Raw genomic sequence first — 17889 nt, 5'->3', positions numbered from 1 at the left:
AAACACACAGTGGCCCTATACTGCCTGGTTACCAGTTCTTCTTGCTTGGACCCCTTCTGTTTGGTCCTGATCGCTGCAAACCAGGAAAATACCCCACGAGCTGCAGTTCTGGACATGCTACCACCCAGTTGTCCCAGCCATTGCAAGTTGGTCCTCATCAAATTCATTCAACACAACAGCTTGAAGGACTAAATGGTCACTTGCTGTGTTACACATCCCACCCGCTGCCAACACGATAATCAATTTCATTCACCTCATCTGTCAGTGGATTTAATGTTATGGCTGATCATTTTTCTAATCAAACAATCTTCTCTTTAATGCAATGTACATTAATAAAAAATAATAGTATTAAATAAAAAAATATATTATATATAGACATAATAACTATAATAATATATGCATAAATTGTTTGTTCAATAGAAAACTGTAATAGAAAAATGTCAATTTGTCACCCCAGAAGGTAAGACGTGACTGGAGCTTCAACAGTATAATTAGTGAAACTTCGGACTTCGAACTTTACAAACACTTCAAGTTAGTCCAAAAATGCGAAGTTATGAATACGCCACTATTTTGAAGCCACACGACATCAGAGATACTGGCGCATCCAGGCCCTTACCAGCAGGTTCCTGAACGTCGCCTCATCACTGTGGCTTTACTGCCACACGTTTTTAAATGGAAACGCCCATTGTGCCGCTGAGGCCACGCCCACTCCGGCGTCTGATAACGTCCTCGCGCTTTTACTAAATAAATCAATCAATAAATATATACATCAGGTTTTTATATATGCATATTATATATATATACACACACACACACACACACACACACACACACAGACAAACAAGGAGTGAAACAGGCAACGATAAAAAAAATCACGACAACGGAGCGCGTGAACTTCACAAACTTTCTAAGTGTTTCAGCCGCTTAACAAAAAACAGGCTGTGCTGTAACCCGCAGAAAGCAGGCGAAAAGTCAGCCCTCCTCCCCGTGTCGCACCTTACCTGCGCCAAAGAGCCGCGAAAGTCGCCCGTGTCTCTCCGACGCGCTGCAGAACGTCAACGGCGACGCGACAGAACCCGCGCGCGCTGCGGACTTGCTGCGGAATTCACTGGTCGGGGGGCGGGGTCACAAGCTCCTCCCCCTCCGCCCCTCTTTCTCTCTCTCTCTCCCTCTCTCTCGCTCTCTCCCTTCCAGAAACGATGGAGGAGTCTACGTCCCCTGAACGTTTACAGCTGGCAGCCCGCATGCATTGTCCGTTGTCTGTCGGCCTCATCGGCCAATAGGGGGTTCGAACCCTCTCCCTCCCCCCAAAAAAGCATGTCTGGAATTCCGCCGAGCAATTAAAGTAACCATCCATCAGATTGCAAAAAAAAAAAAAAAAAAAAAAAGAAGAAGAAGAAGAGGGTGGGTGGGGGGAACTTACAAATACCAACACATTAGAAAGCTTTGAAAAGTCGTGCAAGGGGCCAAAAACTGACTTGAAGAATGCCCTTTTTTGGTTATCCTTCACCGGGCCTCTGCTAGAAAATCCTCTCGTCAGGAGCGATCATATGAAATGTTAATCTTGGCGAGAAAAAAAAAAAAAAAAAAAAAAAAAAGAAAGAGTGGAGCTGTCTGCTCAAACACTTAAAAACGCGGGCGTAATGCCTTCTGAGAGATGAATGGATGTGCCTCTCCACTCCTCCAACAACGTACAGAACGGATTAAACCCACCACCCCCCCCAACCCAGGCAAGGTGTGCACATTTCAGTAGTAATGCAGCAGGCTCTACTGCTTCCACCAGGCCCCCCACTTCCCAGAATATCTATATTTCATCCGCCACATCTACTTTTGGTGGCCTAGCTGGTAAGGAAACGGACCAGCCATCGAAAGGTTGCCGGTTCAAATCCTGAACAGTCACTGAGATGCCACTGAGCAAAGCACCGTCCCCACACACCCCGGGCTCCCCGGGTGCCTGTCATGGCTGCCCACTGCTCAGTCAGGGTGATGGTGTTAAACTAAAAGCAGAGTTTCGTTGTGTCACCGTGTGCTGTGCTGCAATGTTTCACAATGACAATCACTTTGCTTTCACTTCAGTATTGTTGTCACCAAAGGGCGTCCCATTTTCACCCTGCCCCACCCCACAGTTTGGTAATTCATTTGCTTGCGCTTGTTGTTCAAACCTTAAGTAAGTGCCCAGGCCTCGCATACGCCGAACAATCACGCCAGTGTTCGGCATTATGAAGCAGCACAGGGACACCGCTGTCCTTTGTCCGTCACTTAAAACAATGATCATTTCTGGTGACAGTCCGGACAAAAGCCTACACTCCACCTAATCAAATCAGTCAGGCAGAAGTGTTCTGCAGCGCTCGGCATTTGTCCCTGCGCAGCATCAGGGATATTCCTGCAACTTGTGTTTTGTGTGTGTGTGTGTGTGTGTGTGCGTGTGTACGCGTTTATGAGAGAAGGGGAGAGATTAGGCGCAGTGGCTACATCTGCATATCAGCATTTGCATTAGACTTTGTTTATCTTGGGATGCTCTATAAAAAGGGAAAAATCACTTGGTAATAAAAAAGTAAGCTAAGACAGACAAAAATAAAACATTTGTTTTTCGTGTTTTATCCCCACAGCCTTTTATGTGAGGGCGGGCGGGGGGGGGGTCAAACTCAACTCAACAAGTATGTGTGTGTATATCTATATATCTATATATAACGTTCAGGACAAAAGTTTAGACACACCTTCTCAATCAATGTGTTGTCTTTATTTTCATGACCATTTACATTGGTAGATTCTCACTGAAGGCATCAAAACTATGAATGAACACATGTGGACAAACAAAAAAAGGTGAAATAACTGAAAACATGTTTTATATTCTAGTTTCTTCAAAATAGCCGCCCTTTGCTCTGATTACTGCTTTACACACTCTTGGCATTCTCTCGATGAGCTTCAAGAGGTCGTCACCTGAAATGGTTTTCCAACAGTCATGAAGGAGTTCCCAGAGGTGTTTAGCACTTGTTGGCCCCTTTGCCTTCACTCTGCGGTCCAGCTCACCTCAAACCATCTCCATTGGGTTCAGGTCCGGTGACTGTGGAGGCCAGGTCTCCACTTTTTGTTAAGTACATAACTCCACGTGTTTATCATAGTTTTACTGCCTTCAGTGAGAATCTACCAACGTAAATGGTCATGAAAATAAAGACAACACATTGAATGAGAAGGTGTGTCCAAACTTTTGGCCTGTACTGTGTGTATCTCTGTGTGTGTGTGTGTGTGTGTATATATATATAAACACACACACACACACACACACACACACACACACACACTTTTGTGATGTATGACATCATGTGAGTCCTGTTATAAATGGGACGATTATTTTTTGGTCATATTTTGCAGTTGGCGGCTCCTCAGAAAAGGTGCTTTTGACAGACACAGACAGAACAACAGTCTGGTATGAATTGATTTAATGTTCTTTTTGCATATAATCAATTTTCAGGCCAAGCTAAGAATGGCTTGAAAATAATTTCACGTGCCCTTTTGTTCATGCACACAAAGAGGAAAAAAGGATCCTGACAATCCAGGGAGACTCAGTGTGCAACATGTTGATGTCTCCTTTCGGCTTCTCCTGTTAGGGGGTCACCACAGTGGACCAGCCGGCATGGCTGTCTGCATAAAGGCTGTCTGCCCTTCCTGATGAAACCCTCCCCGTTTACCTGGGATTGGAACTGTCACCAAGAAATGTGTCTGCAGTGGCTGGGTTATTAAACATTTGATATTTATTAGTACAAAATTGGTAATATGCAGCTCATTGTTGATAAAATGTACATTTTTCCGTTTTGTGTAGGCAAATCCTGCATGGAATATATTGATGATCTGGGGTCTTTGGGCAAGCCTGAATATCCCTCTAGCTTGAGTGTCGATGGTTCAGATTGTTTTGAACATCTTACACTGGGGACACAGTGGCTGGTTCCACAGTAGTGTGAGGAAAGGCCATATAATTTGGGTGGTTTGAATAGAGTAGTGACAGTAGAATGCCTGTAAACATGTCACAGTGCAACGGTGGCCGTGAAAAGTGTCAGCATCATCAGGTATCACCATGTCCATGTCCTATTGTCAATGGATTGTACAGTGGACATGAAATCATTAAAGAAGAAACCTACAGCACAACAGAAAGCTCCAAGGTACATAAGGCGGCATAAAAGGTACAGAAGGCATAAAAGTGGCAGTGGTGGCCTAGAGGTTAAGGAAGCGGCCCCGTAATCTGAAGGTTGTGGGTTTGAATCCCGATCCGCCAAGGTGCCACTGAGAAAAGCACCGTCCCCACAGACTTCTCACCGGGCGCCTGTCATGGCTGCCCACTGCTCACCAAGGGGGAAGGTTAAAAGCAGAGGACACATTTTGTTGTGGCACCGTGTGCTGTGCTGCAGGGTTTGGCAATATCATTCTCTTCACTTTCACTTCATAAAGGTGTATTTTCCAGTTAAGACACATCGGCACAGAGAAAGAGCAAAGCAGTTTGCATAACAAACAGATTATGCAGAGTTGTCCCATCAAAAAAATCCATAGACTGAGTGGTATACAGGATCAAGAGCTATGGAGAACTGCTAAGCCATTTTCATTTATACAATTACACAGCAGATCAAGTATGATTTGCTTTGAAGTGATGTACGCCCTTAAACATCTGGGTCTGATGAAGATGGTTATCTTGTGACAGATGGTATGTCATCCCACCATGTTGGGTCTGTGCCAGTGAATGTTCTGGACTGGGATCGCTTGCGTCCCAGGGGAGGAGGGAGAAGGGACCAGGTGGCGTTTAGGTATTAAGCGGAATGGACAAGGTGGGATGGAGATATTTACAGAGTTGAGAGGGATTGTGCGACATCACTGATGTCAACAGACTGTGAGTATCTTGGGTAGTAATGTGGCTGTAAGACTAAGGCCCATTTCACCATGGTCCCAAATCGATACACAATGTATAAGGGCATCTGATAAATGCCATGAATGTAAATTTAAATGTAAATGAATGTGCTGTAAATGGCAAAACTAATCAATTAAAGGCTTATGTAAAATGCTCTGCGAAATTGGGTCATTACCTGTATTGTTCAGTCAAATACACAATATTCTGAAGAAAATAAAACAGAACATCTGGGGTTTAGGACATAACATCATGAACACTGTACAGGTTTTTTAAGTGTCCAGCATACATTTTACCCCCTCCATATGCTGTTATAGACAAAATGATTTATTACAATCATTTACATGGTGCAGGCAGCCAGGTCCTCAGAGACCCATGAGGACCCAAGCCTGATCCAGAAAGTCCTGCTTCTGGCCCTTATTCCTCGTCGGAATGGCCCCAGGGCCTAACCCAAAGAGACCCTGTCATCACAAGCTACAAGACGTATGCTAACATGTACTTTACTTATGCTACATAAGCGCTTTGCTAACTCCGAGCCATAACTCTAACTGGCAGAATGGATCCATGCTGCTCGCGGAGGACGAGAAACATCCAGTAGGCAGCAACTGCCCTGATTAACCACAGAACGATCAGGACACTGGGACCGATGATTGAAAGCGCTCCTTTACTTTATTGCAAGTCAATAAGTCTGTAAAATGTCAGGCATGTGTTGTCGCTCATGAAATACTGCAAGCTTGCTGTGAGAATGAGCCAGTAATAGAGAGCGTATATGCAAGAAACATGTCCAATGTCATTGTCTTGACTTGGATAATGTGGGTCGAAAGAGGGACACAGCGGCCACCGGACTCCTTGAGCGTCTCACAGTAAGTAGCCCTGACAACATAATGCTGACACGGACAATAAACCTTTGGAAGCAGTTTTTGAAGAAAAGGCCACATACAGCACGGAGTGGAATGTTTAATATCACAGCAGGGACGACATCTGTGTTCAATCCGAGCGAAGCCATCTGCTAATCATAAAATGCAAAGGCCGCATTAATCAGCCGATCTTCAAAAAGGAGGACAAATGTATTATATCTGCATACGGCACCCCCAAACATATACTGAGCATTCCAGAACATGCCCAAAGTTACCATCTTTTTAATAAACTGACTGGATGTTTTTGAGAGCTCTCTCTCTCACTCTCTCTACTCCATCTTCTGTGTATTGTGCTATACCAGCTAGGCTATTTAATTCTGAATATGAACATAACTTGTTACTGACTGTCATCCACTGCTACTGCAGGATAATATCTGTACTGCCATGAGGATATTAAAAATAATAACTACATTTACATTTACATTAAACATACACCCCATGATTGTTGCACATCATGGGGTGGTAGTAGCCTAGTGGGTAACACATTAGCCTGTGAACCAGAAGACCCATGTTCAAATCCCACTTACTACCATTGTGTCCCTGAGCAAGACACTTAACCCTGAGTGTCTCCAGGGGGGGACTGTCCCTGTAACTACTGATTGTAAGTCCCTCTGGATAAGGGCGTCTGATAAGTGCTGCAAATGTAAATATCTAATGTGTGCTCAGAGCCAGACAATTTTGAAATGACGTTGGATAATCCCCTTTTAATTATTTCATGTATTTATTTCATGCCATAATGCATTTTAACATTTAACATTTATATGACTATTTCTAGCACTCTTTTATTATTCAATATTTTCAATATTCCTTCAGATGTTTAAAAATGTTTCGAGTACATTAAATATTCAACATAAATAAACTTGACCTGACCTCGTTTCTCCGTGGCTTAGGCATTGAGTGACAGGTCATTTTTGATTTTTTTTTTAAGTTGTTAAAATTATTTTGGTTGCAAATACTTTTCTCTGTAATATGTCTATGATGGCAGTTCAGAAGAGGCTGGAGACATCATGCCTTGGGGTGCAGGTAAATTTCAGTGGACTCAAGTTTCAGTGGACTCCATAGGGTTGCACAAGGGTATATTTTTCCTCTCTCGCTTCTTGTCTTTTTCTCTTTTGTTCCTCTATCTCGGTCTCCCTGTCACACACTCATACAGAGAGGAACTGCGCGAAGATGAGCGGCACATTGTCTGCTGCGTAACAACAGAGCCTCCCTCCCACTAAAGGATGTCATGCCCAGATGCTAGCCTGTGGGCCAGACCATCTGTGTGACCTGAGTGGTAGAGGATGCAGTAAGCCACCCTCCCTTCCTCTAGCCTTCCTCCACTTCCTGCGTCCTCCCACCGACAGGCCTCACCCGGGGCTCCCATTCATTTCAGCTCGCTGCCATTGTAAATCATACTTGAGACAGAGGCCAAGTGAACGGCACTTTACAGAGGAAGCCTCTTGTTACCTGCTCTGTGTGGCGTTTCAGAGCCCTGTTATCACCCAGGGAATCTTTTGTAGAGTTATGTGAAAAACATTTAAAGTTTGACCTTGCGAACATGTGAATAATGAGAGCACTGATTGCAGGGACATTATTTTGATAATTACTTGGTTCAGTTTGACCTGGAAAAGGTAATTTTCTACCAAGTGGTTCTCATGAATCTGTTTGGCTGCTAAATAACAGCAAAGTCTGCAAAGTCATCAGCATTAAGCAGGTCAGTCCTTGGCTATCCTTTATTACCAGCATTTTTGGAGGGTTCTCAGCACAGCTCCCTCCACAGCTCCCCCAAGCCAATTCATTACGGCTCACACTTAATTAGTACTGGATGCCTGTTAACCTCCTAATGATTCAGATGGCAGGTTGAAAAAGGACACTTTCAGTTTCTGTGCATTTATTAGCGCCCTCTGCTGGTGAGAGCTGGCTTTGCCAGGGCCTACGGGACAGACCCTCCAGTCTCAGTTCACACCATGAAATATAGCACCCTCCACAGATGAAAACATGCATTTCTCTTGAACCACATGTGATTTTAGCTGTTTTATTAAAAGCTTAGGAAGACACAAAATCAAAAGCAGCGAACGCAGGACAGTGAATATGTACAGATACATATTTGTTTGTTCCACTCTTAATCAGCACATCTAACAAAAGCAAAGAAACCCTTGTCAGAAACAAAAAAAACCTCTCCATTAATATCCAAATGTTAATGATGTAAATACAGTACATTTAATGACAACATTCCTCAGTTTGAGGTGACTGGTATCACATCGGGAATGGTATCACTATTTCCTAAAAAAACAAAAAAAAAACAAAAAAAAAACAAAAAAAAGAAGAGAAAAGAATTAATGTTTAATGCTAAGAACTTCATGACAGCACTTGCACAAAAATCTTGTTCACAAAAATTTGCTCCAGCAATGATGTTGCTAAGCAACATGATTCGGTCAGCTGTCTGCAGGTAGGCAGCAGATGCTTGTCACATTACACTGAGTGGGGTGGCCAGGGTTTGTACACCAACATTGGAATTGAAAGGACCTGGATTTCTTGCTGTGTACTAATTGGTCAGCGTCTTCTCATCCTGTACTGTGTCACTAATGTTGATGTGAAACAACTGCATGTGTCTTTTAGTCAAAGTAAACCTGGACAGTCTAATCACCAGGAGAACTTAACTAGGGCTACGTCTCAGTCCGTGGGCCAAATCCTCGTGAGGACATGTTTGAGGAGTGCATGTGAGCCTTTCTATTTTTGAGTAGTTTGTAAAATCTAAAGTGACAATAGATTAAAAAGACAAAATCATCATCATGCGCTTAGCCTATCACAACGTAAGGTCAGAGCTAACTGTGACATTATTATCTATATGATAAGTTAAATTGAGAAAAACTAAGGAATATTTACAGAGAAGGACTGTCCTTTACTGCCCGGCATTAAACTTCTTCTTTCTGCCCTCCATGCCGGACATGGCCTCCACATTCTTTCGCCAGTCTGTGACTTCTTCCTTCTGCAGGAATGAGAATTTTAACCATGTCAGTCACAGACAATCTCTGACGGAATGTCTTAACACCCTAACTCGCATTTCGCTTCACTGTGGTAAACGCTACAGATAAATTCTCTGACTCCACCTTCAATACAGAGGGATAGTAAGGGTGGGGACCTTGTCCATATATGAAAATGTTGGTAACGTGGCTGTACTTTTGGGGTGAGCAAAACCAGGTATCAGTTAAAAAGAATGGTAAAGGCATTTTTACATGCAAAGCTTTTTACAAAATTATGCAACATGTTATGTGCAAGTGTGCAATTTAAAAAAATTAGCATGAGGGAGACAAGTGATGTCTTACCCGCTCCTCTTCCTTCTTGACCGTCTTCAGGTTTGCCTTGAAGTCGGCTTTCATGAGCTTGGTGTCAGATATGGAACCCAACATGGCATCAGCAGACTTCTTCACCCTCTTCAGGTTGGGTCTCTTCATCTTTCCCTTCAGTTCATAGATCTTCTGGGTTAGAGACTGAATCTAAAGGTCCGTGGATGGAGAAGTGAGATCATTTGTGAGGTCCCCAGTCAGCATTGCAGCTCTTAATGTGACAGATAGAATATTGTGGTTTGTGAGCCCAAGTCCCCAGGGACCATCTACCAGCTGCAGAATGTTGTAATGCAAATATCTTTTTATTTTACCTCATAAGAAAGGCCCACCCACGGGCCCTATAATTGGCGTAATTAGGCTGTGCATATTTCCACAGCATTTAATGAACCGATTCATCCAATCACAGGCTTGATAAGTCAGACCGGACATGAGTACAGCTAATTTTAATGTAGAGCTTAAAGTCAGCAAGCAATCAAGACATTAAAGTTAACAGCCCTGCAGAGAAACCGGAATTCGCACAATAAATACCTCCACATCGTTGCGGGACACCTTTATCGCTAAATCGTATCGGGCCTCGTCCACAATGTCAATCTTCTGATGCAAGTCTTTGCAAAGCTCCTGGAGAACAGACAGGGGTCCATGACTGTAAGTGATTTGGCCCTCCACCTCCACATCTCAGTTCTGCAGCTGCCCAGGCCCGGCTTTACCTGCAGCTCATGCGCGGACAGCCCAGAGAGTTTGAGCAGCGGCACGCGCTCGTTCAGTGCGCTCTCACGCTCCACTTTCTTCTGCTGCTGCTCCTGCACCAGCAGCTTCTCAGCTTTCTTCAGCATTTTGGTCTGGGGGGGGAGACAGGAGGACAAAAGGTGAAGAGAGAAACTGCTCCATACAGGCCTGAATGTTTGAATGTGAGACATTTTAGATGGGATTTTTTTTGCAAAATGCTGCAAGACAGAATTTGAGAAAAGAGACATACATTATAAATCAGTAATAAAGTTATAAAAGAAAGATGTGTGATCTGTCACTCTGCAGCTTGCTGAGGATGAGAGGCGACTTGTGAGGAATGAAATAACAGAACTCACCTTCAGCAGCAGCCTGCGGGTGGCTGAGTATTTGGGTTTTCTCTGAAAGGCAACATGGACAATATGGTTGTTCTCATTATATTTTGTCTATTGTGCCTGCAATCCCATCTTTTGATGCAAAGAAAAGCTTCCTAATGATGTGATTTGTTCTGAAATGATGTGCAATGATTGTTTTTATCTTAATGTATATATCAGCAACTCAATCCTACTTTATTTAATAAAGCACATTTCCTGCAAATAGCTACACAAGGTGCTTAACGACTAAAAAAAGAAATTGTAACTTAAAACAAGTTAAATTAAGTGCAAATATAATTAAATACAAAAATCTATTAAAAAGTGAAGCATACATTTTATAATAACATTTATTTAGATTAATGAAATATGATACAAAAAGCAATTTAGGGAATATTCATTTCTTTAAAGGTCTTTTCATACCCTTATTTTCTCTGGAAATCCAACACCAACACACACGGAATGAGCAAATCTCACCATTAAAGTTAATCGTAAAGGTCACTCTAAAGGTCATACTATGAACATTCTGACTGTTGAACCCCTTTCTAACTTTTATTGCACTTTTTAGTCAATAAAGCCGATGGACGGCAACCAATGGAGACACTCTGTCATTCTAATTGTTGTGTAGTTTACTGGACAGCATGCACTTTTGATGATGAACAGCACACACATCCCGTAAGAGTGCTAGATTGGATTAATTCAGCTTATCCCGTCATCGTACAATAAAAAAAGCGATATACTGACGGGAAACATTAATCAGGCTAATCAGAGAGCTAATACAACAGTCGAATGGGTGATCAAACTAATCAGTTACCACAAGGCCTGTCACAAGTTTCTAATCACATGTCTCACAAGGATTTTAATACGTATTACAATCAGTTTTCATGAGAGGTCCCTACAGGCAGCGGATTGGTGCAGTCAACTGGCTAATTATACAGTTTGTGACTGATCGACTCTTTGTGACCTTCATAAAAGTAATTAGGGCGCACTTGAGGGAGGGAGCGATGATGAATTGATGGAGAGGCATCTGCCAAGTGCACCACGCAGGGTGGATTTATTCCATGTGATGTACATAATTTCACAATTAGCATCCTCTTGCTCTCTAAAAAGGAGAGACAGCAACAAAAGCGGGCCGACATTTTTGAAAATGAAAATAAAAGCGGTGCGGTGGAATAGTGCACTACAGAGGACTTCTGTGAAGGATGATAATGGAGCTGGAGTCGGTCCAAACAGCATCTCCAAGACATTGTAAAGTGAAATAAAGATAAGAGATGCAGATGGGACAAATGAATCACACAGGGAAAAACAAACTACTTTGCTTTAGTGCAGTGCGTTTACATTGTTTCTGAGACGTACCACTGTATAGATAAGAGCTTTTAATTAATGACCACTGGGAGGACTGAAAATTATACTGTAATGATTCAACGCTCTTTTTTTAACTATAAACCTCTAGGAATCATCAGCACAAACCATATCTATACATTATTGCATGAAGTGTACTTTATTAATGCAGTAAGTACATGGGAAGAATACAGTAAATGAACACCATGAACAGGTTAATAAAATCAACCCAGAAAGATTAGTGTTATTAGAATATATTTTTTAACCCATCCTAACCCACCATATGTAAGGTGGCCGACAAATGCAAATCCCTTGTTCATTTGTTTTATGAAATGTTAACATGATTTGCACTTGTCAGCCACCGTAATTATGGAATAGAACATAGAATTTTTTTTTCTTTAATTTCATGTACAATAAAAAATGTCCAGCAACCCCAGATGTGCTGCTGTTTATTATTTTATGTAATTTGCAGTAGTTTGAGAGTTTAATCAGGCAATAACTCTTGATAAGCAAGATGTTGGCACTTGTCATATGCCAAGTATAGAAGCTGTACACACCAATCTGTGGGTTTAGCATTACCTATGGGATGAATGTATTCTAATGATGACACTACAGATTGTCCTTCAGAATTTATTTATGGCTGTTGGGACTTAATTTATCTCTGAACTCGCTGTTAACAACTAGCATCATTGGACCACAATTTGGTCACGTGACATTGCAACCACAAACAATGTGGAAGGCTGGAATGATATTTAAAGGCATCTGAGTCACACTGACACTGACAAAGCGGAATGTTATTAAATGTTTGGAAAACTCATTTGCAGTTTTCCCAAATTTGGACAGATTAATCTAATCAATGGACTGAAGAGATCAACAACAGTTCATATCAGGTATTTGATTAGTCTGATTGTTACTGAGAGAAAAGAAGATGGCCTCACCGGTCTTAACAGAGAGAGAGAGAGAGAGAGAGAGAGAAACAAAATAAATGATGATGTCAAGGATTTACTGCTCAATGACAAGCAGGTATTTTGACAGTCCATCTCTCTTACCCCTCAGACATGGCTCTCCGCTGTCCTTTGTGACCTAAAGAATAGTGCAGACATTTATGGTCAGAGGTCAGTGACAGCTGTAGCTACACATGTATAAGGCAACCAGAGTAGCACATGAACTCCCTAAAACCATCAAGAATCAGCCCCACTGACTGATCATTTTTTATTATACAGCTACGCAATTTTAAGGCAGCAGCTTGATCTGAAACCCCAGGCTCCAAAGGAGCAATCCCATAAGGTTATAACACCAATGCTGAATAAGTATTCAAATATGGTGGCATATTTTATTTGAAATATCTTTAATATTTTAATGACTAATTGTATTTACTGGCTTAACGGTCGGTTCTTGCTGTGGAGAGGTGCTGGGAGACAACTTCAGGAGTCATCTTCTCAGGATACGACCAGACGGCGACCTCTGTCTAGCACACTGGGTCTCAGAGTGCGAGGTGAGCCTCCCATCCCTAACACAGTGAATCATCACTTTTTTCACTCCCCCTCTACATTAGATACCTCCCGTATCCTTCAACCCCTAAACCCCATTACAGTTTCTTCTACCAAAAAAATAAATAATAAAAAAAAAAGTAAAAAAGCACAAGGTCTCATCTGCAGAGGCAAAGTGAAGGACCTCGGTGGATACTCTCACAGTTCACTGCAGGGGTTAATAGGATCCTTAAATGAAATGGTGCCACAGAAGAAGAAAAAGTGCAGGAGGGGCCATAACTCATGTCACATTTTCTGCCAGAGTCATGTGTGCTGACCCTCAAGCGTGATATTTACACGCAATGTGCATCGGGATTGTTGCAAATGGGCCACAAATGATTTCATGCTTACACCCTTAACCCCCACCCGTCCACCGCGTGCCATCTGCCTGGGAGGCGAGAGGTGCCTGCCGTTTGAAGCCCTTTGCCATAGAGACCTCAGCTTTGTGTCACCGGCGTGGTCCCTCAGGGGCAGGGAAGCTTCTTGGCTCTAACGTCACTACTCTGACATTACACAGTGGGGAGATGAAACCCACGACCTTCATAGTGACTTTCTGCGGTACTGATAACGAGTCGTTTAGCCCTCGGATCATAACAGAGCCCTTTCAGCCACCACAATGCAATGTTTTTTTTTTTTCTCGATATTAAGTCAAGTCCCCGGCCCCGTTCAAGCCTGTCCGGGTTCAAATGGCTTTAAATAGACCATGGGTCACTAATATCTGAGGTAGACTGTGACTAAAATACTGAAAAAAAAAAACAGCCAAAACGTGCAACTGTTTAACATTAGCGAAGTGCTTATTGGTTTAGAACTCCTGAAGTGCAGATAGAAGCTGAGTGGTGAAACAAAAAACTAATTTGAGTTAAAGACCTGAAAAAATAAAGGCTTGTGTGGATTTTTTCCACCCTGCCCATTTGTCATGTTGATACCATGCCATTTTATCCCCTTTCTGGAACACAGCAGAAGGCACACACGTAGGTATATGCACATTTGCCAAGTGGGTTGGATTTCAGCCCACTAGGCAAGGTCAAGTTGAGAGGAGTTCACAAGGGCTCACCTTTGGAAGCTTTACACAGACATACACTCACAGTTTTGGAGTTTTTTTGTAATAAATAATTGTCAAGGTGTGCTGGGCAGTCTGAAAATCTGAAGCAGGTTTTTTCATTTTCATAATTGCATGCATAACTACCACTATAGAACCATTTGTAATACTCTGGTACCCATGGGTATTGTAGAAGGAGGACAAAGGAGAATGATGACCTTGGGCCCAACTGGGTGGGTGGCCCACCCAGTTGGGCCTTAAATAAGGTTTGGATTGAAAAGAATGTGGCCCACAGAGACTGCTTTTGCCCTGTTTTTTATTGTTGGGATTCACTAAATGACCTCAAAAGGCTGTTGGCTGTTGTCTTTTGGCAAACACACACATTTTTGTGACTAAGCCTGTGTGTGCTAGACAATATGAAGGACATCTATGTTGTCTTTGCATAATACCATATTTGTCAGAATATAAAATGTCAATGAAATACAAGATGACCCCTTTTTTTTAGTTATTTAGCTATTGTACGAAAAAAAAAAAAGTCTTATATTTGGCCAAGTATAGTAAAACGAATATATTAGTACTTGTGCAGAATCAAAGGATACGCTCTCTAATTATATGGTCTTTATGGGGACTTCCCAATGAGGTTCATTTTCTTTCTACTCTACTTTCATACTCACACCACAACCCATCTACACTTACACACACACACACACAAACACACACTGGTCTCCTCCCTTTACTAAGTGAGAGACAACAAATAAATGTGGCCAAGCAATGGCCCATTTTACAACCCCCTTCTCCCATTGCAGTGAAGCACCCGTTTATTTACAAGATGCTCTGACTGTATACATGAACGGGTCCGCGATGCGAGAGACACTAAGTAACAAGGTCTCCACACGGGTGTGCACTGAATCTGCTCCGAATGAAATGGGAAGAGAAAGGAAGGTGACTGCTACTCAAACACTCATGGCAGGTGCTCTCTAGGATCTGTAAAAAAATGTTATACTTGCTCAAACGTCATTAACCTATTGCCCTGGATCTCTCCAAAGGATCATCACGCTCATCCCATCCAATCCATCTCCCCGTAGTAAAAGAATTCTCTTAAAAATCAAAACTCCCTCACTACCTGCCATTCCCCTTTAATGATCAGAGAGATAAATGCTTACCTTTAACAAGAGGACTGTGCCGATGTCGAATGAGCAGGTCGGGGAAGATGGTGGGTGGTAAAAGGTGCCAGTTGATTGGTGATGATTGATTTGTGCCTCACCTCCTGCACATGAATGGCCCGCTAAAATAACTTCTCTCCGTTACGCCTCCTGGTTGTGGCTGGCAGAGGGCATGCTGGACACTGCCGCGCCCTACAGTGCCCTTCACCTCAGCCTCTCCGCTTTATTTAGGAGGCATTCGCCCCGTCAGATGGACAGACAGGGCCCGGCCGATGCCGACACGTGCCAGTTCACACACAGGGGGATTATGTAGGAAGGTCAGAGAGTCGGACCCTCACATACTTCACACAGACATGCTGGGATGGGCTGCATTAGTGGTGGTGTGCTGGTGCACATTTTGGGGAAATATTGGCAGCCAGTGCTGCTGGAAAATTGGCAACCACCTGAAACCGGAAAAAAAGCAGTTTGAACAACAAGCATCTGGCCGGTAACATTAATGCAAATACTGAATTTAACCCTTTAACCCTCCCACAACACCAGTATACCATTCATCACTGCATCAATCAGAAAGTATCTGAATAGTTACGTGCACAATCTGGACCAATTTCAACCCATGCATAAACACACACAGAAAAGAGAAACCCATGTGTGTAGCCATCTTTGTATTTGTTTTCACAGACATGAGGTGCCATTATCTTAGCCATTTCCCCCTTGTAATGACAGTAATGAAAATTCAATCATTTTTTATTCACAAACATCTACAGTATAGAATTGCTAAATCAGATTTCAGTATAAAATGCAGTTGCCATATTAAAACCAAACTAATACTATGTGTCTTAAGCCATTAAAAACAGTGGCAGACTTGCAGATTTGTTTACATGCTGGTATGAAATAATTTCTCAGTTTCAGTGCATTTTAATAGTGACATAAATTCTGGGTGCAGGCAGGCCTATTAAACATATTTTGACTTTTTGTGGTGTAATGCATATTCATGCATCTTGGTTATTAGACATCACATGATCCTGTGACTACTTGCTATTTTGGAAATGCTGGATTTCGCAGTCTGTTTAACATATTAGAAAGTCCAAGGATAGTGTACTTATTCATTTTATTTCTTGTATAAAATATTTCAATGACTGAATACTGAAGGGGATCAAGTCGTTGTGCTTTTTTTTTTTTTCCTGGAGAGTCAATTAAAGGATGCAGTCAGAAAACAAAAAGTAATTGGGGAAAAATAAGGCTGAACTGATTGCACTTTGCCGCCCAGGAGTTGCCGTGTTCATTGCCTTCACGAGCCACATCCTCACAATCCCCACTAAGCACCTGCTCTGGCAGGCAATGCGAGGCAGTCATTAGCGATGCCTTCCTCACACCGCATTAAAGAGCGCACCTCCAAGTTCAAAGGAAATGAAGGACTTCTGGGAGTCTGGGCCCCAGAAAATTATCATTTATATATTCCGCTGGATAATATTCCCATGACCGGCCCGAAAGACAACAAAGGCTCAAAGTGTCCTTACGTTCAGGTGGTGCAGATGTAAAGGCATATAATTGTTTAATTGAGCATTTTATGAGCCTGTCTGATGCTATAATTCAGCGCTGCTCCAGGCCTGCTTTGCAAATGAGTGCAGAATTAAGCGATGGGCGGCTTTAATTAAAAAGGTGAAAATCACCGCTGCTCACCGCTCAACGTGCAAAGATGGGCTTTGCTCTGCACCCCTCCATCCTCCCTCAAAGCTCAAGCCATGGCAACTTTGTCCGGATCAGAATCACGGGAGAGAACAAAGAGAGGAAGGAGGACGGGGAAAAAGAAGAAAGGAAAGGAAATCTCGGCCTTTTAAGCCATAGATGAATATGCACTAGCTATTTAGGAGCATTTGGGATTAATGTACAGTGCTGAGGCCTGCTGGGAAATCTGCACTGGCGCCCAAATGGGACAAACCCACCTGGGCCGGAATCTCTGCAATGGAATCTCAGCTGACTGCCGCATAAGCGCAGAAACTTGAGCTTCACTTTATGATGCACACACCCACCCACACACATGCATGTCCTCTGTAAAGGCATGACAATGTTCCAAGAATCCTTTTTGTCACACATCTACTTTTAGAGGTTAAGCCCCAACACTAATCTCAGAACACACACTCGCACACACACGCTGACGCACGCACAAACTCACAAAAAAAAAAAAAAAGAGAGAAAACTCAACCACCTCCATGTTTCACCCCACAAGAAGGCCCGCAGGTCGTTAGTGGCTAATCCACCGAGGAGTGTTTAAGCGATACTTCATGGCCCTAGCATGACAAAAATGTTTGGAGCGATTTCATGCGCCCCACGTGCGACGTGGCGATAATGATCTTCCCGCCGATCTGGTACCAGTCGCGCTACTGTCCCCCATTATGCATTAATGTCATGGGCGGCTACTTAAGCACTAGCGCTGTGCTACTACTGAGCCCACGAATTAGGCTCACATCTCTACATAACAAGGTGGGGGTGGGCACGATGTCTGCCTTCTGTTCCAGCGAGTCCCACAAGCTGACAGGAAGGCGCTGGCTCGGAATGTAGCTGTTGATAGAAATCACCGCGAAAGTG

At 42.8% G+C, this 17889-nt stretch overlaps 2 protein-coding genes across 13 annotated transcripts in view; both read right to left on the bottom strand.

Moving 5' to 3' along the window:
* cald1a (caldesmon 1a) overlaps nucleotides 1–1144 on the bottom strand; it is a 43445-nt gene extending 42301 nt beyond the window's left edge. For 11 of the 12 annotated variants that reach the window (XR_003742555.1, XR_003742554.1, XR_003742561.1 and 8 more), the window contains exon 1: nucleotides 1002–1144. The gene's annotated coding sequence lies outside the window, so the exon portion shown is untranslated. Of the gene's footprint in view, nucleotides 1–616; nucleotides 741–1001 lie in introns of all 12 variants that reach the window. The other variant, XR_003742556.1, reaches the window with a different exon arrangement.
* Nucleotides 1145–7811: 6667 nt separating this feature from the next.
* Nucleotides 7812–15517, bottom strand: tnni4a (troponin I4a). The gene is made up of 9 exons (XM_028954461.1): nucleotides 15304–15517; nucleotides 12622–12655; nucleotides 12511–12514; nucleotides 10220–10261; nucleotides 9845–9976; nucleotides 9666–9755; nucleotides 9117–9287; nucleotides 8677–8779; nucleotides 7812–8073 (listed from the first exon to the last, which is right to left on the bottom strand). Exons 2-8 carry the CDS (start codon nucleotides 12630–12632, stop codon nucleotides 8693–8695), a joined length of 537 nt encoding a protein of 178 aa, XP_028810294.1. The 5' UTR covers nucleotides 12633–12655; nucleotides 15304–15517; the 3' UTR covers nucleotides 7812–8073; nucleotides 8677–8692.
* Between the last annotated feature and the right edge of the window lie 2372 nt (nucleotides 15518–17889).

This window comes from Denticeps clupeoides, chromosome 15, assembly GCF_900700375.1.
Source record: "Denticeps clupeoides chromosome 15, fDenClu1.1, whole genome shotgun sequence".
NCBI lineage: Eukaryota > Metazoa > Chordata > Actinopteri > Clupeiformes > Denticipitidae > Denticeps > Denticeps clupeoides.
This window is presented reverse-complemented; position numbering and strand designations above follow the sequence as displayed.